At 37.4% G+C, this 22,951-nt stretch overlaps 2 protein-coding genes across 2 annotated transcripts; both read right to left on the bottom strand.

Annotated features, from left to right (window-relative positions):
• Positions 1 to 6,432: 6,432 nt before the first annotated feature.
• Positions 6,433 to 10,786, bottom strand: LOC117329671. The gene is made up of 2 exons (XM_033887723.1): positions 10,686 to 10,786; positions 6,433 to 10,154 (listed from the first exon to the last, which is right to left on the bottom strand). Exon 2 carries the CDS (start codon positions 10,034 to 10,036, stop codon positions 8,186 to 8,188), a length of 1,851 nt encoding a protein of 616 aa, XP_033743614.1. The 5' UTR covers positions 10,037 to 10,154; positions 10,686 to 10,786; the 3' UTR covers positions 6,433 to 8,185.
• A 5,003-nt stretch (positions 10,787 to 15,789) lies between these two features.
• On the bottom strand, positions 15,790 to 18,778 carry LOC117329672. Its single transcript, XM_033887724.1, has 4 exons — positions 18,265 to 18,778; positions 17,866 to 18,056; positions 16,770 to 16,942; positions 15,790 to 16,078 (listed from the first exon to the last, which is right to left on the bottom strand). Exons 1-4 carry the CDS (start codon positions 18,764 to 18,766, stop codon positions 15,826 to 15,828), a joined length of 1,119 nt encoding a protein of 372 aa, XP_033743615.1. The 5' UTR covers positions 18,767 to 18,778; the 3' UTR covers positions 15,790 to 15,825.
• Positions 18,779 to 22,951: the final 4,173 nt, after the last annotated feature.

The following is a 22,951-nucleotide window of genomic DNA, read 5'->3' on the forward strand; positions in this document are numbered from 1 at the left end:
TTTGGTTTGGTTTATTTTGTTTAACGTCCTATTAACAGCTAAGGTCATTTAAGGACGGCCTCCCTTGCGAGCGACATGCATGCGTGTGGTGAGTGCGTATGTGTGTTTTGGGAGGCTGCGGTATGTTCGTGTTGAGTCTCCTTGTGATAGGCCGGAACTTTTGCCGATTTAAAGTGCTACCTCACTGAAGCATACTGCCGATGACACCCAGCAGGACACCCCACCCGGTCACATTATACTGATAACGGGCTAACCAGTCGTCCCACTCCAAGTATGCTGAGCGCTAAACAGGAGTAGAAACTACCATTTTTAAAACTCTGGTATGTCTCGACCAGAGGACAGAACCCAAAGCCTTCCTCACAGGGGCGAACGCTCAACTAAAGGCTAAAAGTGAGGCGTTGTCAAGTGAGACATTAGGAAGAAGAAAGTTGTTCAGAAAGAAGAGAAAAGATAAGATCCCAAATTTAGTCGCCTTTTACGATCATGCAATGGGGGCAGCAGGTACAATTCTTCCGCCCTACCTGCAGGGCAGCATAATAACCAAACCGTAATTCTAACTTATAATAAATAAGAATGAAAAACAACAAACAAACAAACAAACAAACAAAAAAAAAAGGGGGGGGGGGGGGGGGGGGGGGGGGGGGGGGGATACCGACATAATTAATAACCAAATCGTGATCCTAACTTATAATCGATAAAACGAGGACAAAAAAACAACATAGAATACCGACATAATATCACATCCGTACTTCTAACTAAAAAACAACAACATAGAATACCGACATAATATCACATCCGTACTTCTAACTAAAAATCGATAAAACAAGTACAAAATAGGAATACAAATTACAATGTATACATGTAGATTGGTATCGAGACAGTTCAAAAAGTACAACAATGATGATACCAGGTGTTCAGGAAGGGTAAGTGTCTTCTAATTAACTGATGACACCCGCCATACTAAACTAGGGTGGTGACAACGGAACCACTAGGGATATCAACAAGCCAACCATCGGACACTTCTAACTTCATTTCTCACATGGAAAAAATAGAATATTTCCAAATGAGATAAAGATGTCGACCATGGACCTTTCATATGGTCCTCATCAGCATACATAACTGTCACATTAAGATGGTGTTGGATAACGGGTGTAAACGGTCGATATAGTAAATTTAACGAAAAAAATATATGGATGATCTGCAGTGTCATATTTGTCTACATAGCCATCAAGTATGATTAAAGACATTATTAGCTAAAAATAATAACCAGCCCATAAACATAAAGGGGTATGACTTTCAGTTCATCACTTGGTGAAAATTTATGAATCATTGTTACACTTGCATTCATGGTTAAATTGATGGGTTAATCATCTGCTTGTGTATTTCTCAGCGCCTCTCTTGATATATTCGACATGTTATTATGAATGTGAATATGACCGTTTCATCATAATGGTTATTTATATACAGACTGTACAGTATGCATTCATCAGATAGAACGCGTTAGGAATGTTTAAGGACCTATAACATATTTCATGAGAATTATACAACAAATGAATGTATAATTGAGCTTATCCTACATGAAGATATTTACAAGGTATTAGGTACAGTTTCATATTGAATGCAAATTTTCTGATTAATTTCTCCAGTTTAGTCCATTTCGGACTACTGTAAATAAAACTGAAATGATATTTCAAAATACATTCTAGATATTTTTAAAGTCAAAATATGAACACCTGTTGTCTAATCCATTTATCTATATATCTGTATGTTATTGTACGTACATGTATTATTGGATAACAAAATATTTTGAAATGAAAAAATATGAACAAATGAAAGATTAATGTAGAGAGGCTTGTGAAGTAAAATAAAGACCGCGTCCCGGAAGGTTATGTGCTTTGTGTTTTGCCCTTTGTCTTCTGTTTAACCGACAATATCTCTATACCTAATGTTACTATAGCAACATAACATAACAAAACTTGTTTTGGTTGTATGGTCCTTAAAGAGAGATATTAACCTTCGTCTCAAATTCCCAGGTTTATAAAACGACATATCAACGGCCATAAACGTTCATAATTGACCTATATCGAGCAGCATGTCGCATTGTGTTTTCTCCTTCCTTAAAGATAATAAATGTTACATCAATAACAATGTCAACTGTGAATTGTTATCAAAAGTGCATTGATCAGGAAATATCATTTCACAATAGGTAGTAAATTCCGGGGGGAATCTGCAAGGTATTTCCGTGTTTATAATGAATCACTTCGATTAATTATCTTGATATGACCGCAACAAATTCACCAACCGGTAAATAATAATTCGATTTACTTGCGATATAGGAGGCAAATATATCATTTAAAAAAAGATAGTGTCTATTTTCCATTAAGAATAGTCTCTGTCAAAACATGAAAAGGTCACTTATACTTTATTTTTTCTATGAAATTAATTTGATTTGTGTTTTGTCTTCTCGACATTAGAAATATAGTCTATGTCAAAGCATAAAGATGTCACTTATTCTTGATTTTATTATGAAATTAATTTGTTTTGTGATTTGTCTTATTTCTGTGTGACGTTAATATGTATCGTTATATTAGGTATTATATGTGTAACGTTATCATCATTAGCTAAACAGTAAGTAATACAGTGAAGTGAAAAGAAAAAGGTTTTTTTTTTTAGATTAGATTAAATCTATTTTCAGTTGCAGGATGAAAATCCTCTATACATCACGGAATTGTAGCTTTGAATTGTACCATATTTCTTTATATTCACAGTGTTCATTCTACCTATTTTAAAAGTGTTCACATTTTTCGCTGATGTCACTAATATATCACTTATATGAGTCCACTCGCGGCTCGTGTGGATTGATTGACCTTGTAGCAATGTATGCATCACTCTTCCGTGACTGTAAAAACTGGTGGTATGTATGTCGGCTTTCCGTACCGTAGGTGTAATTTAATTATTGCTGACGGAATTACATCAAATGAAAGTAATGTGTAAACGTGTTGCATTATAGAACACGGAAAAACCCTGATCTTTTATGAAGCTAGTTTGTTATGAATATAGCATAAAGGGGAAATATGACATCAGAAATTCGTGCGATGATAAAAATATAGGCCGCAGAATATAACGCGTGATTTGTCTGGTTTGATAATCACGGTTACGACGTCACGATTAATTCGCTGTCATACTTTGATCAGTAGTTACTCTGTATGATATATGTTTACTTAATTATGAAAAGGTATCTCAGGCGAGATATACTAGAACCATTTGATGTTAATATGAAATGATATTTGCTGTATATCCTCAATAAATGAACTCTCCCTTCTTAATTGCGAGATAATCCCTAACAACCAGGTATGGCTGCATACGGAAGACCATAGTTGTCACATATCCCATAAACATATTATTATATGTGTTGATATTTTCGTTGTGTCATATGATTTTCATTTATGCATAATTCGATATTGTCATTATATTATATGAATTTATCATTATATGTTTTGGTATCATCAATGTATAATTTGATTTCATCAATTCATTATTTGATATCAGTAACATATTATTTAATTTTATCACTATGTGTTATAGTTTAACCATCATATTATATGATGTCATCATTGTATTATTTGATTTCATCAATATCTGATCATTGTTGTTTGATTGGGTTGTACCATTATGTTATACGGTATTGATATATGATTGGGTTTTTTTTCCTGGTATCATCCGATTTCATCAAGGTACAATTTATATTGTTAAGTTTCAGCATTTTATATCGTGCTTTCGGCATTATATGATTCACAAACACGAATATATCATTGTATAACGTCATTATTATTGTATACATTGTAACTTCATGATATTGCTGTATAACTTCGTGATATCATTGTATAACGTCATTATATTATTGTATAACTTCGTGATATTATTGTATAACTTCATGATATAATTGTATAACTTCATGATATTATTGTATAACGTCATTATTTTATTGTACAACATCGTGATATTATTGTACAACTTCGTGATATTATTGTACAACTTCGTGATATTATTGTATAACTTCATGATAGTATTGTATAACTTCATGATATTATTGTATAACTTCATTATATTATTGTATAACTTCATGATATTGCTGTATAACTTCATGATATTATTGTATAACTTCATGATATTATTGTATAACTTCATGATATTATTGTATAACTTCATGATATTATTGTACAACTTCATGATATTATTGTACAACTTCATGATATTATTGTATAACGTCATGATATTATTGTATAACTTCCTGATATTATTGTACAACTTCATGATATTATTGTATAACGTCATGATATTATTGTACAACTTCATGATATTATTGTACAACGTCATGATATTATTGTATAACGTCATGATATTATTGTATAACTTCATGATATTATTGTATAACTTCATGATATTATTGTACAACTTCATTATATTATTGTATAACTTCATTATATTATTGTATAACTTCATGATATTATTGTACAACTTCGTGATATTATTGTACAACTTCGTGATATTATTGTATAACTTCATGATATTATTGTACAACTTCATGATATTATTGTATAACTTCATGATATTATTGTACAACTTCATTATATTATTGTATAACTTCATGATATTATTGTATAACTTCATGATATTATTGTACAACTTCATGATATTATTGTATAACTTAATGACATCATTGTAAAACTTCATGATATTACTGTATATTTTCAGTATATGCTGGATAAAAATATGACAAGCGTTTCTGTGAATTGAAGTATACGAAACTTTTCAAAGGGGTCATTTTTCCGTTTCAAATTCGAGCTATCCCCATTTCGGCCGCAGTGATGTCGTCCCTTACACTGAAGGATGTGAGGCATTTGAACGAAGCGATGCTGCTGGAGCAGTCAGATTAATGGTCAGATTCACGAATACGCTTTTCAGAGACGTATTCGTATTCAAGCAATTAATGGTAAAACGAAATAATATAATGATGACAGCAAGGAATACAATGATAAATAAAATAATATAATATGACGAAAAAATATCAATTCATATGTTCTATACCATATATGACAGCTATGCCACGGGGGTTCCATGCCTGTAGGTAGGGCGTAAGAAATGTATCAGCTGTCGTCATTGCATGATTTGTAAAAGGCAACCAAATTTGGTATATTATATTTTATCTTCTTTCTAAGCATCTTTCCTCTTTCTAATGTCTCCATTGACACATGTAATCATTTAAGGAGTAGGACGACTGGTTCATCCGTTGTCAGTGATTGAGACCTGGCATGTTTTCTGTAGGGTTTTTTCAGCAGTATGTTTCAGTGTGTTAGCAATGTAAATTCGGCATCAGTCAGACGTCTTGTAATAATGATAGCTGACAGTCTGATTGATTGTCGTTTTGACGAGAGTCTACTTGGTAATTGACGGGGAAATATAAACCTTTGATAATACAATTGTGTTTTATAGTCGAGTGATTAATTTGGTTTGTCTGCAATCCTGTGGAAAACTTTTAAATAAAACTCAATGCAATAAAAAAAAATGTCAGAAAAATAATGAAATTTGATTTCTTGCGTAATCAAAACATTAACCTAATTCAGTCGAAAATTGGAAGAAATGTTACGCCAATACACATGGACAAAGTCGAACTTGAAATTGATTCAACAGGCAAACACAGCAATGACATTTAATGTTTTAAACGAATCTGATGACGAAACTAAGAGTTTAATTTCAAATCTATTGAAGCATGAATATCATTGATCTATGATAAAGCCATGATATTTATTAATAGTGAGTCTTAACATATTGTAACATTTTAGTTTAAAACATCACCAACTACGTACAATGAGGACAAGATTGAGTAAAATATTTATATATTATTCAAATGTGTATCCTAATGTGTATCAATTATGTCAATATACATATCATATATGCATTATATGTCGTATACTGTACAGTTGGTATTATTCGCGAGTGATTTATTTTCGCGATTTTTGAGTATGGTGTGAAAATAGATACCCAGCGAATATTTATAACTATACACAAAGTACAGTGTATGAGATTGCTTAATGCAGAACGTTTACAAGTTGGTGTTTCGCGAAATTAAAAACCTGCAAACTATTTCCGACGGGGACATTCGTAAAATATCTGTCCCGCGAAATTTGGCAACTATACAGTATATAATACTTCAAACTCATAGGTACACAAATAACAGCAGTTACCATGTTCTTATATCCCGTATTGTTCTAAGAGCATATAATGAATATATTTATATGTGCATTGTATAGATAAAATACTTAATTACCTTGCTGTTACCGTAACTTTTTAAAAGCGCCTGTTACAATTCTTAAGTACAATATATCCGGTTTAAATGTGACATTTTTATAGATGAACCAACAAAACCACACATTACTACATGGAACTCAATTTATTGAGATAAATAATTAAATATACAATGACATTTATGACAGATTTAACAAAGTAAGTACACGAAAAGAGTTATGATTGATGTTTGCGGAAACAACAATAGCATAAATTATCCAACAAAGACATACATGGACACTTCACATTCACTTTGTAATATATATTTATTTAGAAATCGGGCATGATTCAGTTTTGTTTTCCTTACAGCACGTGTTTTATAAATAAGGATTTTCATTAATTATAATTATTTTGAGTCACATTTGATATACATGTGATTGTTACTTCACATGTGTATTGCAAATATGGACTTTCATTAATTATCGTTATTTTGAGTCACATTCTGACCATGGCTTTTTATTATCCGCGGGCATTTGCTATTTTTATTAGTCACAAGTTTTCCAAGCCTCAATCCAAGACGAAAACAATAAGTACATCAATGTGCGACATGGGACCGAGGTTGGAGTATAATAAAAAAAAACTTATGAATGCATAGCACGTCTGCATAAAATGCATTTATCAAATAGATGTTAATAAAACAGTTAATGATTGATAGTTTTAAGTTTTTCAATGGACTTTTGAATTAATCAACTTGCCCAATCCATCATACTAAATGCTAATACACTTTGTATTCCACTGAACTTTGCATATCTCCATTGGTTTCATTTATATAGCCCGTCTAATTTGCTTGATGAAAACTTCATTGGTTTATTCAAATTTAACCAATATATTAGAATACACACTCACACACTCACACACTTAATTACTCAACAATAGCATACGTAAACAACAATAGTGAGATCAGATATGACTTCGTTTGGATTTACAGAGAACGTCATAATACCGCCAAGATTCTTAGACCCGTATGTTCAAAGATGCATTAGGCTTACCATTATACTTTTTTGGGGATTTTTTTTTCTTTTTTAATTATTGAAATTCGTAATTTAAATGACATGTTTAGATATTTTAGTGATGAAATATTATCGGAATTTTAAGAAATGAAATTTCTTGAAAAAAACCCCAAACATTTTTATACTTTGATTTTCGAAAATTGTTACACTACAGTGCATCATGCTTCAAACAATTGGACCAGGCTAGCTTTCCCTTCTTTAACGTGAGTCATGTTTAAAGACAAGTAAGCCTTGACAGGAAATGACAAAATTAATGAACAAAATATAACATATACATGTAATTAAGGACAATACTGTTAATCACTTGTTTTGTTCGAGAAATTCAATCTCGCGTGTTTTCAGTAAAGATACGGAACAGTATTCGAAACAAGTTCTGGTAAACACAACGATACATTTTCCTAAATATTAAGAAAATTAAGTGATTTTCAATAATAAAATGATATCTTAAATTGGTAATATAACAATGTCCGCTACATAATTCTAGATAGACAAAATATGAAAACAGCCATTATGTATAACGTACCAACTCTAAAAATCATTATACGACCTTAATTAAACATTGGATTTCAAATTATATTTAACAAGTGTTAGTCAGACCTGCATATGTCCGAGAGCGATCACGAGACCAGAGGTTCATGTAAGTCTAACCTGTTCCCCAAGTAATCACAATTGTGATCCATGAATCTCTTTCGTCAAGCGGACAGTCGTAACCATACCTTTATGTTTCATCGACAGGCTGATGCGCAGGGTTTCCACAGACACGAAGAAGATAGAGATAGATGATTACACGACTAATCTGCAGTGCTTGGTGACATGAATACCTGGTTGGTCTAAACATTGTTTGGTGGAACTCTAGGGGTCGTAATGGCTTGATTGGTCTCCAAAATATCTACCTGAATGTCAGGACTAAGGGTGAGATGGGTTGATATACACCTGCGGTGGAAGGCGAAAGATCTTCCTGTCAACGACCCCCAATAATCCATGATATGGTATGTATCTTTGTTATCGATCTTCACGCTGTCAACATCGGTGTTTCCTTCGTCCACGTACATAGAGCGAATGGTAGCAAAAGGGTGCGTAAACCGATCCTGCATTAATTCCATGTCGCTCACAAACAATTGAGTTTCTTCGTTTGTGCTGTTTAAGCTCATTTTAAGAGAACCGCCGTCTTCGTAGAAAACTTTCATTTGCCAGCGTTCAGGAATGATATCCACCTGAGTTATAATAGTGTACGGTCTTACTCGGTCGTTTTTGGTCTGGCCAATAATGACTGAGGTTCCGAATGGAATCCAGTCGGTTCCGTCCGGGGCTGTTGGAAGGAGTCGTACATTTCCGTCGTTGTAGAGAACAAAAACCTGAGCATATCCGTTGTTCCATGGGATTGGTCGGTAAATGCGGATGAATGTGACGTTTTCTGCAATAACGCCATTACTCAAACGTACCGTCATTGTTTTTGGTGCAAGCCATGAGAGTTGGACATTTACGGTCTCAATGATGACGTCATCGCTTCTGTAAATTGTTGAAATTTCATCTGGCACCATGGGCCGTTTGAGTAATTGAAGGTAATCTACCTCAAACTTAATAATGACGTCAGCTTCCATGGAAAGTACAATGTAGTTATCTGTGTCTTCAATCCATGTGAAATCCGGGATGGTCCACATTTGCTCCAGGGTGTGCGGATCAAATGTCCGTACGGACGGGTCGGACAGACCTCCGGTGTTTCGTCGGTATTGCATCATTACTGTAACTGGAACACTCAAGTGTTTGAACCTCAAATAAAGTTCATTTCCAATTTTTGAATCAATACTTCCCTCCTTTTCACCTTCCAGTTTAAAGGAAGCAAAAATAGCTATCGATTTTCTGGAGTCTTTAGCAATGAATATAAGACTGGAATTTTGTCCGCGGATTTCTTTTGTGTCAGAATTGGCTATAAAGTCCGAGAATCTCCATAGCTGTGGCGGCAGATGAGGACAGTTCGTAAGATTATCATGACGTCTATTAGCGAATGACTTGTACTGTGGAAGGGTTGCGGTGATAAGGAACTGGCTAACTGCAGGGTTGTAAATTGGAACGTTGACGTTGTCCACTTCTGCACATTTCGTGTCATACGACTTCTGTTCTATGGCGGCGCTTTCAGTATTCGAGGTTAGAGTAGGCCGTTTGACATCAAATTTCGCCTCTTGAATACACATTATAGTGCACTGCAGAATCTCCAAATTCATTCTCTCATCATCAATATCGAATTCAATGTTATCAACGGTGATATTCGACGATCCTGGTCTGACGTCAACTTTTAGGACGTGCCATCCGGCGTCAAACGTGTACACCCTGGGAAATCTTCCGGTGTTGATGAAGATCTCCCGTCCACCCTTGGGTGGTGAGTAGTAAGTGCCTAGCCAGTAGCCGTGGTCCAGGTTCACCGTAAATAACGCGTTAGCATTATCAGTTGAAAATCTGAAATTATTCAGTCGTAGAGTTGTCTTTTCTCGTATGCAGAAGTTTATTGACAACGGTTCCATTTCATTGACCATAAGAGCGTTTCCAGTGGAGGCGTTTGCCAAATGAACAACTCCATGGTTTGCCCTTGTTCTTGTATTATCAGCTTGGAGAATGAAGTTTCTTGTGAACACGGACGGAATTAACACGGTACAAATGACCAATATCAACGTGTTTCCCTGCATCTTCCACGTCTTTTGTGATAATGACGATAAGAATAAAGTCTGTTATTCAGTATCCGAAGTCTAACGTCGCTGCTACCTTATGATGTGAACAGTCGGATATCACTTGTCTCTTTTATACCTATGGTATGAAAAAAGTTGTAAATTAGATACAGTTCACTTCTTTCAACGTGCGTCTATTTATAAAAATAAATGGTGATATGTCATGGCTCGACGGTCCGGATAATAGAGAGTGGCTGACTTAAGTGATGGATAGGCTCAAATATAAATTTATTTCACCGTATATACATGTATAAATCATCTTATCATGATTGTGCAATTATTAAACCTTCTTTAGATGTAACTGAATATATTGTGGAATTATGAATTAACTTTCCCTCTTATTATAAGATGATACATGCATCATTAACAAATAACAATGACGATAATTAGCATGCAAGTATTGCGTCAACTAATTGGAATTATAATTTATGAGATACTTAAATATGCGAAAACATAAATATATTAGTAGTTGACATGTTGCAAGAAAATTTATCAAAATAATGATTTCAAACTACATTTGACCAGGGACGTATAATAGGTATATATGTCCCTGGTTTGACGGAGTTCAAAACGTCATTATTTTGTCAAGCTAAGATAATATCTAACTTACCTGTATAGTATAAGTCCTCACTTTCCTGGACAGGTAAAAACCGAATGTGTATGTATGTCGTGTTGGCTTAATATCTACAGGTAAGCGTGAACCTATTCACTATCACTAAAGTTAGGCTTTAAAAGACATCTGCCTTACTGAACTGTAGTTGCAGCCCCGTCTTATAAACCCCCCGCCAAACTCCATCGCTCGTTACCGTTGATGTATGCGTAGTCTTCCTCGACCAATGAGGGCAGTTACTCTCGTTTTTTATCAATCACGTTCGTTGGTATAGTTACGTTATAGAGCGTGGTGTTTTGCATAATTTGCATAATGATGGACACATTGAACAGCCAATCAGATTTGTCCATTGATTTGGTGCTTGTCATTCCTACGTCACAACATGGCTACGCACGCACTGATCAATTATGGTCACAGGAGAATCCCAGCTCGTTCATCAACATTGAGACCGGATATCCAGCATCAATACTTAACCAAACAATAACATAATTCCCTCATAAAAGCATTCAGGCTCTGACTCTAACCGGAAAACAGCTCTAACATCGTGATAACTTTTAAGCTACATTGTAAATCTGTGATTCAGCGTTTTTAAAATCATACATCAAAACAATGACAGAGGAAGCGAGTTTTTCGCTGATCGATACTTTCCGGCGTGACTTCTAGCTACTGTGGTCTCATTCAACGTAATAGTTCATTTTTACTCTATAATATTTAATCGTCCATGGAAATGCTTACGTCGCATTCAAACCATTATCTGTTGTTTACATGGATCAAGTTATGTGTAAACAAACAATTATAATACGTGTATTCGTTAGATAATGTTTTTTTTTCTTGTTTGTTTTGTTTGGTTTTTGGGTTGTTTTTTTGCGATTTTCGAGAATGGGAAAAAATCAAGAGTGTTTGACTATATCGTCAACAGGGGATTAGAGGTTTGGTGCTTTTCAGAGAAATTTCTGCTTCCAACGCTCCGTAAAACTGCAAAAATAAACAAAAAAACTGCACATGGGATTCATTAAATTCACAGGGTTTACGGCATTTGCGTGAAAAAATGTATGTCCAGTTTTCAGGGATACGACTCCCAATGTGAATACATGAATTTCAACATATATGACACAGTTGTTTTTTACTATAATAATCGTGAATAACTTTGACGATTGTTTTCCGCCAAATCATTATCGTGCCAATAACAATCACCTACTCATTTTCAAAATATAGAAAGCTATTTTATTGCGTATTTATGAAGGAAAAGGGAATTTAAATTTAAAAAGACGAGGGTTTTGTGTGTATTTAAAGAATACATATACTGCTCGATATTTTGCTCTTTAGCTATAATTTTGTTTACAATATATATATATGAACATTCAATTCTTCCTCGTTAGACTGTCTACCGTGATATCCGCTTAATTACGCTTTCCTCAAATTCTAAAAAAAAAACACCATGAAAACCGTTCGCAAGGTACGTGTATATGTTTCCGTCGGTTGCGTCTTATCTATTAGATTTAACGTGAAATAGAGACCATTCATTAAAATGTTATATTGAAAACAATCCAGAGGGGAAATGCAAGTCTACTTTCTGAGAAATAACACCTCGTATACGTATGTGTAAAACAAGTTCATTCCATATAATACGTTTTCCGAAAACGTGTCACGTGTGTAATACAGCGTCAGGTAAATTGATAATGACGAAACTTAAAGACAATTTAAGCAATTTGTTTTATAAATTCTGAAATGAAAAAGCAAAAAAAAAAAAAAAACATTTTATGAAGTACTATTTAATTTTACGCAATTTAATTTGTTCAAATCATATAAATTCCATGTCCATTATCCTGGACATATCGTCCAGCAAGGCAGGTAACAGCGGGGATCCCGAGGGACCCTTGACCAATGCCCCCATCAACCCTGCCAGTGACACGGCTGCACACGTTGCCTGCATCAATCTTCTGCCTAAACATTGCTCATTTCCTTTCCTTTTTTGTTGCGCATGCGTTTGCGACTTCCGTTTATCCCCGTATCTTGTTTTGTCTTCCCCACCTGAAATCAGACTCTTCAGTCGTCCTCTTTTTCCTGTGGAAAGACATGTGTCCGAGTGAGACGGACGAGCTCGTAATATTTCACCTCGCAAATCATCCTCTATCTCTCTTCTACCCCTGGCTACTGACTCCACCGAATCTTCACCACTAACTTCTGCCCTGTCCGTTATTTTGTTATTTACACTGGCCGGGCCCGATCCTTGACCACCATTTACTTTGTCCGTATTTTTATCAGCAGCATGCCCTTGACTGTTGTCTGGGCCAACGTTACTTCCCCGGTTTGACTGTCCACCTTTACCATATTGTTCAAGTTCCTGACTACAGCTACCACAAATCTGTGCCGGTCTTTGATCACCGTCATCTGCTAAGTCCGATCGATGTCCAACGACACTGTCCTGGCCCGATTCCGATTCGTTATTGCCAACGCCACCTTGACCCAAATCTTTATCACCGACACTAGTCTGTCCAGATTCCTGACCACCAAATCCGGCTTGGCCAGAATATTGACCACCAGCTCCGTCTTGACCCGATTTTTGACCACCAGCTCCGGTTTGACCATCAATACCTGACTGCCCTGTCTCTTGACCACCAACGCCATCTTTGCCCAATTCTTGACCAACATGGCACGATTCTTGACTACCAGTGCTGGTTTGGCTCGATTCTTGATTACCAATACCGCCTGGGCGTGATTCTTTACCACCGGCCCCGTATTGACCCGATTCTTGACCACTAACTCCGGCTTGGTCTGATTCTTGACCAACAGTTCCGGCTTCTCCCGATTCTTTACCATCATTGCCTGCTAGGCCTGATTCTTGGCCACCGGCACCAAATTGACCAACACCTTCTTGGACCGATCCTTGGCTTTCACGTCCTTTCTGTTCCGGTTTTTGACCACAATCTCCGGCTTGACTCGACGCTTGACAAACGCCACCTGCCTGGCCCGATTCTTGATCACCGGTCCCGCCTTGAGCGGATTCTTGACCATCAGGCCCACGCTGACCTGGTTCTTGACCACCACCTTCAGCTTGCCCCAATTCTTGATCACCGGTTCTGGTTTGACCGGCAATACCTTCCTGGTCCGATTCTTGGCCTACTAACACTTGTCTGGTCCGATTCTTGACCACTGGCTCTGGTTTGACCATCGTTATTTGCTTGGCCCGATTCATGACCATCAGCCCCGGCGTGACTTGATTCTTGACCACCATCTTGAGCTGGGCCCAATTCATGTCCAGCAGCCTCGACTTGACCACCAACACGTTCATTGTCCGATTCTTGACCACCAGCCCCGACTTTGGCCGATTCTTTGCCACCAACGCCTTTCTGGGTCGATTCTTGACCACCAACTCTGGTTTGACCATCGTTATCTACCTGGCCCGATTCATGACCATCAGCCTCAGCGTGACTAGATTCTTGCCCACCATCTTGAGCTGGGCCCAATTCATGTTCAGCTGAACGGACTTCACCACCAACACCTATCTGGCTCGATTCCTGACCACTGGCACTGGTTTGACCGCCAACATCTGCCTGGTCCGATTCTTGACCACCAACACCTGTCTGACCCAATTCTTGGCAACCATCATCGGCCTGGTCCGAATTTCGACCACCACGACCTGTTTGACCCGATTCTTGACCACCACCTCCTGAAACGTCCGATTCGTACCCACCAAGGCCCGCGTGGCTCGATTCTTGACCATTGGGTAAAGTTTGATTATCAGCACCTCCCTGGCCCGATTTTGGACCATCATTCCCGCCGTGACCTGATTCTATCCCACCACTTTTAGCTGGGCTCAAGTCTTGACCATCGGTTCCAACACCTTCCTGGTTCGATTCTTCATCACCATCTTCGGCTAGGCCTAATTCTTGCCCGCCGTTTCCGGCTTGACCACCAACTCCTGCTTGGCCTGATTTTTGACCATCAGTCCCAACTTTGTCCGATTCTTGACCACCAACGCCTGTCTGATCCGATTCTAAACCACCTTCTCCTGCTTGACCACCAACGCCTGCTTGGCCTGATTCTTGACCACCAGTCTCATCTTTGGCTGATTCTGGGCCACCAATACCTCTCTGGTCCGATTCTTGACCACCTGCTTCGTCTTGATCACCAATACCTGTCTGTTCGGATTCTTGTCCACCAGTCCAGCCTTGACCCGATTCTTGACCACCGCCTCTGGCTTGGTCTGATTCTTGACCTCCACGACCTGTCTGCCCCGATTCTTGACCATCACTTCCAGTTTGACACGATTCTTGACCCTCAACTCCTGTCTGGGTCGGTTCTTGTCCACCGGCTCCGGTTTGACCTGCCATGCTCGATTCATGACTACCGATCCCGCCTTGGCCTGATTCCTGACCACCACCTTCAGCTTGGCCCAAATCTTGTCCGTCGGCTTCCGCCGAGTCCGATTCCTGACCACCAATCCCTGCCTTGGCCTGATTCCTGACCACCACCTTCAGCTTGGCCCAAATCTTGATCATCGGCTCCCGCAGAGTCCGAATCATGACCACCAGTCCAGTCTTGACTCGATTCGTTACCATCATATTCAGCTTGGCCCAGTTCCTGACCATCGGCTGCGGCTTGACCGCCAACACCTGCCTGGCCCGATTCTTGACCACCAATCCCGCCTTTGCCTGATTCATGACCACCACCTTCAGCTGGGCCCAAATCTTGACCATCGGCTCCCGCAGAGTCCGATTCATGACCACCAGTCCAGTCTTGACTCGATTCTTGACCATCATATTCAACTTGGCCCAATTCCTGACCATCGGCTCCCGCTTGACCGCCAACACCTGTCTGGCCCGATTCTTTACCACCATCTCCGGCCTGGCATAATTCTCGATCACCACCACCTGCCTGACCGAATTCTTGACCACCATGTCCGGCCTTACTCGATTCTTTGCTAGCACCGAATTCATCTGAAACGCCCATATCAAAATCTGATTCGCTTAAGTCAATAGCATGAGAAACACTCTCGTCTGCGACATCAAATAGTGAGCCATTTCCCTGTACCCGGTCAACATCTGACTTCATCGAGTCTGTGTTCCAAACATCAGTCCTTGTATTGACGCCATTTGTGACACGTGACTCGCTGGGGGTTTCAATACTGAGTCCGGATTCACTCGCAAAATGAGAAAGGGCCGAGAAAAAACAAGGCTAGGTCGTCCATAGATATTTTTGAGTCTTCATTGCTTGATAAAATACTCAGTGGCGTGTCGGCATGGCGACTGTCAACGTCATTTTCTGAACAGGAACCGTCTGTTTCGGCGTCGTTCGCGTCATCTGTGATTACGTCAGAGACAGACGACTGATCAGTTTCGGTATTTAACCCGATATCTTTTGTTTTACGTTCGCTTTCTGTAGTGGAATTACTGCAAAAAGAACGGCAACAAATTAGATTTGATTTGATACCAAAGGCCACCTTTTCCTTTTGTCAGGGGGGGGGGGGGGGGGGGGGGGGGGGGGATGGACACCTCCTTCTTGAATATATAAATAAATAATATAAATAAATACTGATGTTTGACTATGAGTACATGCAATGCACCAAAGAATTCTAAATAGCATAGCGTAGCCAGAATACTTACTATACATAGCAGCTTGGCCAATTCTGTCAAGAATCAATAATGTGAGTTATCGTTTCTTTTCTCATCGACAGAGCAGAGATTATCGTTATTTTGCTCGCCGGGTCGAGAGAACGAGGAGTACGATATTTGGCTTTGCGCGCGGCAATGGGAAGGAATGTTGTTGTCATTTCGCACCCGGTGTGACAGGTCGAATATCAGCAGTGCGAAAGGAGTGTGAATCGTGGGTCGAAATGCGTCAGACATTCAACAGAAATTTCGCGTGAGGTTATCCATTATTTCGTTCTGTTGTTGCGAAAAGACGCTAATTGTTGGGGCGATAAAACGACACCTGTTGTTTCGCAGCATTACGAAAAGGCACACATCAGCCGCTATATGTGTTAAATTCTACTAGTTTTACTAATTTTATATAGGGCCAACTATAGAAAAAATGTGTATTGGTGATTTTTTTGTTTTTGTTTTTTTGTGACATGTTACTTACATCTGACGAGTGATGTCATCGATCATTTCTCGAACAATAGACAAAATATTCATCATATCGCTGGCCAATATTTCCTGTCTTTCTCTCAGCTCCGTCTCCCCGGACAACCCTTCCGAGCCCCTGGCCTGCTGAAATAGCTCTGAAAGTCGACACAACGAGGCAACAGGACTGGGCTACACGTAATGAAATAAACAATAAAGGAATGAGTATAAGATATTAGCTTGTTTTCCAATCCTATATGTATATATGATTTGTATTGTGATGTGTGTACTTGAATGTTAATAAAAATATTGTTTAAACTAAATAAACAATATCAATATATGTGTTATAATGTAATTTTGAAACCTTTTGTTATCTATCTTGTGGAAACAAATTGTATGCAGTCTTCTTAACACTGTACCGAGTATACTTAATTAAGCAAAGCGAAGATTTCTTATATTTTTCTGTTTTACTCAAACCAACGGCAAAAAACTATGAATATGTAATCTATTATAATGAAAAAAGGTCATTTCCGCAAGAAATCGATTTTTAAAAAGGGGGAAAGATCTTACGGAACCTAATCCATCATCGCTGGGCCGTGATATCATCAAGAAGAGGTACAAAGCCTTGATCTAATAAAGAGGTTTTGCTTCGTATTACATTTAAAAAGCGACATTGCACCACCTGCTATTTTATACTGGTACGTCACAGATATATATATATATGTAGCCTATTGATTTACATAAAAATATAAGACGGAGAAAGGTCTGTGTTAAATCCATCTACACCGTAAGTAAACACACTTATGCTAATGCCTAAAGGCGTATACCATGCAAGGACATTTGCTCGATTTTTCGGATGAAATATAAAAATAAAAATCGATCGAAGAAAGAGTTCACTTTCATTCGTCAATTTAAAGCCTATAGGCATGTGTGTAAGTTCAATATTGTCAATCTGTTTTCCTGTCAGTGTAGTCACAGGGATTAGGTACATATTCCCAATAAAAGTATTAAGTAATAGAACATATCACTCTACATATATACACGACCGTGGATTGGGAACTTGTACCATGTCCCTGTGAGTACTGGTATAAACCGTTTGTACTCCATGAACTTACTTTTTGCCTAAGTTGGGCGGCTGTCGGTGTGGAACTGGCGTCACCTTCCACTGAGTCGAGTTGTGCCTTTTGATCCTTGCTCGGTAGATCATCCGTGGAGTTGAATTCTCTCCATTTTGTTGTATTGTTCACATCACATCGAAAATTTTCACTGATTTCCTTCTCCAATAGACTGAATTTGGCGCGAACGCCTAAAGAAATAAATATTATAAACGGATGGATATTGGTCTGTCAATTAAGCCATCTAGAGCGTTCATTTACATTTCATTTTCAAGAAGCTAAAGAATTTTATTGTTGAATCTTATTTACTTCAGAGAGACAATTTTTGGCCCGAGAGGGCGCGATGCTGACATTAACCATTTAAGCTGGAAATATATTGTACAGTATGTACTTAGTTACCTTTCAGCAATACCATGTTCCTTTCTGTTTCTCCTGTGTTGTCACTCCCTGGTGACACAATCTTAGATAATCTCACTACCGTTATAAGAATTTCGGCAAATGTCCGGATAGTCGATTGCATTTGCAGAAAGTTTGCCAGGTCGACGACACAGTTTTCGCTGTTTGTTGAAGCTGTCGTTTGTGTCACCGATTCTGTCTGTGTTTCGTCGTCTTTCAACACTTTATGTGCCGGGAAACTGAACTCTTCAACCTGTTTGAGCTTTGAGAGTTGACCCGTGATCAAATGACCAAAGCGCTGGGACACTGACAGAACCGGAAGTCGGACTGCTTCCATAACTTCCAAATAATCGTCTGTGGATTGTTCTGAACAGTCGAGATCTGATTCGTTTGAGAAGGCGACATCTTCCTGGCTGTAAATGATATGAGCTTTGTATGGGTCTTCAAGCGATGATTCGCTGCATGGCGCAAGTTTTGTATCGACGTTTTCATCGTCCGCCTCCATTGCCACTGAGAAAGGAAGTTGTGCCGTGTTGCTTAGAGAACATTGGCGATTATGACGTCATAGTTCTGTGTGAGTTGTCTTCCCATCCACTTGTTCATATATATTTGTTACGTAAAGCCCGGGTCTGGGTCAGAGAGACTACACTCTGCACGTCATTATAAGCGCTGACAACGAACATTCATTTTGGCGGCTTTCTTTTCTCGCAAAGATGAGAACACACGTACCCTGTGGTGCTATGGCTGTGTTATTGAGCAAAATATGTCTACCCCGATTGATATGTATATCGTCTGACAGACTTCCTGTGCGATGTCAAGACTTGTTGACCATTGCTATCCAATGGCCGATAAACCCAGAAAACAGACAAACCATTCATTTTCAATGCAACGCATAACATTCGTAGCGGAACTGGACTGGACTTAACAATGATGACCATGTAGCTAAAATGGTTAGAGCGTCCATATAGAGTTCGGAGGTCCCGCGGGTTCGAGTCCCAGTCTGGTCGTTGCAGTTTTCTTCCCTGTTATATTTTGGCGCCCAACTTAATACCTACGGAGGTGGCTTAGGGTCTCGTGTGTGTTTTCGGGGTCGAGGATGAATGTAGCGGAACTAAACTTGGCTGAACGCGGGTGGCCAGGTAGCCCAAATGGTTAGGGTGTCCGTCTATAGAGTTCGGAGGTTCCGGGTTCGAGTCGATGCCAGGTCGTTGCATTTTTTCTCCTCCTGTTCCTCATTTGTAATACCCAAATAAATTGATCTATATTATTATATTGTCTAGTCTTTTGTGTCGCTTTTTCAATTATATTCGTCATATGGCTTCTGTTGTAATTTTCCCCCTATTACTGACAACTCCATGGCATTTGACGTATATTTAATGTTTTCTTCGTTCTGTAGCTGTCCTTTCCATTTGAGTGTCGCAGAATATTTGGACATCCGAAATTAGATGTCGTTTCTCTGTTATATTGTCTTGGATGTGTTTTGTCATCCATATAGCTTTGTGGAAATAATAAGCCCGTAAGAGGCAACTAATGTGACTTATGCAGATTCTGGTGACAAGGCAATTCATTAGATGTATTTATATTACAACAGTTGCGAAACAATTTATGTCAACTTATATTGAATGCTCTTAATTTGTTGGTCCGGATGGAAGTGCGTAAAGGGTCTTACCGTGGGAGGAAACATGCGTACACGGTCTATCTCTTTTAGAATTAAAGAGTTTCCATCAAATTCAGAAATGTAGATATTTTTACATCAAATTACATTCAATAGAAATAAATTTTAAATTCAAAAAGAGATTCGTGTATCTCTAAAGCATTAAACAACTGATTTAGATAAGAGTTTTAAAAAGGGTTTTAAAAAAAATCTTTTAGAGATATATCAATTTCCTTTAAAATATATCTTTAGTTTTTTATATATGATAATTTAAGTGAAATACTTTTCTTTCTTCTTAAGAACTCACGAACAAACGAAAATAGGTAGATACTGTTCACGGCGTCTCTAGTTCTGTTGAAACCCGTAGCATGTTGGCGTGCAATTCATTTGTGTCGTGGTATACTCGTTAATTTATGGCCTATTTATAACCAAAAGTTTCCAGGAAATGATCTGTTATCAACAAGGAGCATTATGCCGTCCGTGGTTTCCGGAATTTTAATTATGTGATAATGCAGATTTTAAATCCATATTTATCTATTTAATGGTGATTGATTAATGAAAAGAAGGAAATGGAATAAAACGTGCATATTTATTAATACAAGTCACCAAAAACATTGTTATGTATCATGCAAAGAAAAACGTTAAAGAATTTTGATAAAACAGATTATATTTATAAAGTGATTGAAATGTTACATTTTAATTAAGCAATGTTCTTTAGAGTCGTATATGTTCTACAATTTCTGTCCGATACCAAATCCGTTTTCACTTTGGTGAATTGTAAAATTCTTAAAAAGGGTTTGAGAATTAAAAGTTATTTCATATTGTGTTAAATGGTCCTTTGGTTTCAAATTGATGACTGTTGTTTATGCAGAATGGAAATGTATAAAAAAAATAACTTGTTATAATTAGAAGTTTATAATTGATTAAAAAATAATTAGTTTACGACCTTATTAATGAAACGTATTATGTTTTTGTCGAAGATTCAAATGTTTTATTTCAAAATGTACTTTTAAGTATGGCGCGTTTGTGGTAAATTCCGTACAAAACACGGAGGATTGGGTCAATGTGTCTTGTGTTAAGAGCATCGCCCTGGTAATGTGCTTTCGCTCTCAGAGATCAATTTAGTGAACGGAACCCCTGACGATCGAGGATGTGTTTAATCAAACGATAATTTTTATAAAGAAGATGATACTCACAAAGATAATACAACTCTGCATGTTCCTCAATGTGGATTTATTTTACGTTGATTCTAATTTCATTTTCGATATGACCTATTATTTTTACATTGCACAATTCTTATTTCTTTTTCGAAGTGACCTATTGGTTTTACATTGATTCTTATTTCAGTTTTGGGGTTGTCTCCAAAGCCCTACATTCTCTCAGATATGCCGAAATAACTAGGCCCTAACAAATGACCGAGCCCCTGTGTCTAGAATGCACAAATTCTCATGTCCCTGTGATCATGACCGCTTCGCCCTTTGTGAGACTAACCATCACCCTGGATACCTGTATACGTACCGTCTCTGTATATCATTTCATAGGTATCGGGTAAATTATATTTTCTATGTATTGTTTAGTCTCTAGAATATTAAGAAAAGAGCTTTATCACTTTGGTACCTATGATTCTAGACCTATATGTTTCAAACTAGGGGCAGATAATCTAATATTAGAATTTAGTTTGGCAGTTCTTACCAAAAAAAACTTAGGGCCTGATGGCCATGGCAGTCTATGTATCAGGGGCGGATACAGGATTTTCAGTTGGTGGTGGTGGTGGTGGGGGTTCCAAATTACGGGGGGTCCGGGGGTACTCGGTCTCCCCGAGAAAAACTTCAGCAGGTAATTTCACGATAGATTCATATAATAGATAATAAAATGATATAAATAATATAATAGATTTTTATAAAAACAAGTTCACTTTGACAATTTTAGGGGTGTGTGTGTGTGAGCATCATCCATATGTTCAAGATATTTAAAAATCAGTTCACTTTGATTATTTCCATTGCCTATTTCATCATCATATACATTACATACAACACAGTTGATGTATCGATGTTGATTCGACCAACACGGATATTTATCATGAGCTTTCGCCATGATATTTAACTTTTGAAGTTGAGGAATGCTTTATGTGTTTTACTGGCTAACACGCACGATATTAAAACTACACATGCTCCCAAATAAAGCCAGCATTTTCAACTCCTTAGTTATCATTTAATCTATTCACATCAATTTATTAATTCAATCACGCTCCCTCCTCCAAATACGACAGTCGGGCACCATATACTGTATATAATTTTATAGATTATTCAATTATTTATTTATATTTATTTCGATATACTGTACGAACATGTAAATTTTACATATGTATGGAATCGAATTTATATACATAAATAAAATGTATTGCGTCATTGACAGGTAATACGTCGTGTATTTAATGATCGGGTTGCCTTCATATTAAATCAAAATTGTATTGTCTTGTCAATAAAACTATTTCTCTGCATTATGTCATTATGTATCCAGCTTTGATTGTCACATTCCTAGTATATTAATTTATCATTGTATGACGAATTTAATTTAATTTCAATGAAATATCAATACGTTGTTTGAACAGAGTCGCTATTTAATACATAGACATTGCAGACGACATCAAAAATATCAGTTAATCATTTTCAAAAGAATCTGGAAACAAGCTGAAAGCTCATATCAATCCATCTCTCTCAGAAGTTCTACATATTTTTATTCTTTATCGTACTAAACGAGCCTTGCTTGTTAAGAAAGAAAAATATTTTTACTTCGTACATTCCTTGATATTTAAAAAAACTAATAATTAGTAATTGAGGAGGAGGAGGAGGAGTGTACATGTGGCGTGTTTTTTGTTTGTTTTGTTTTATGTATATGTTTATTCATGTAAAATATTTAAAAAAAAAAATACATATAAAAATGCTCTAGATATGCATTGTCATAATAATATGCATGCATGCTTTATTTTTATCATTTTTATACAATATACATCCTTGATATGCATTTGTTTTTGAT

Source organism: Pecten maximus, chromosome 6 (genome assembly GCF_902652985.1).
Source record: "Pecten maximus chromosome 6, xPecMax1.1, whole genome shotgun sequence".
Taxonomy (NCBI): Eukaryota; Metazoa; Mollusca; class Bivalvia; order Pectinida; family Pectinidae; genus Pecten; species Pecten maximus.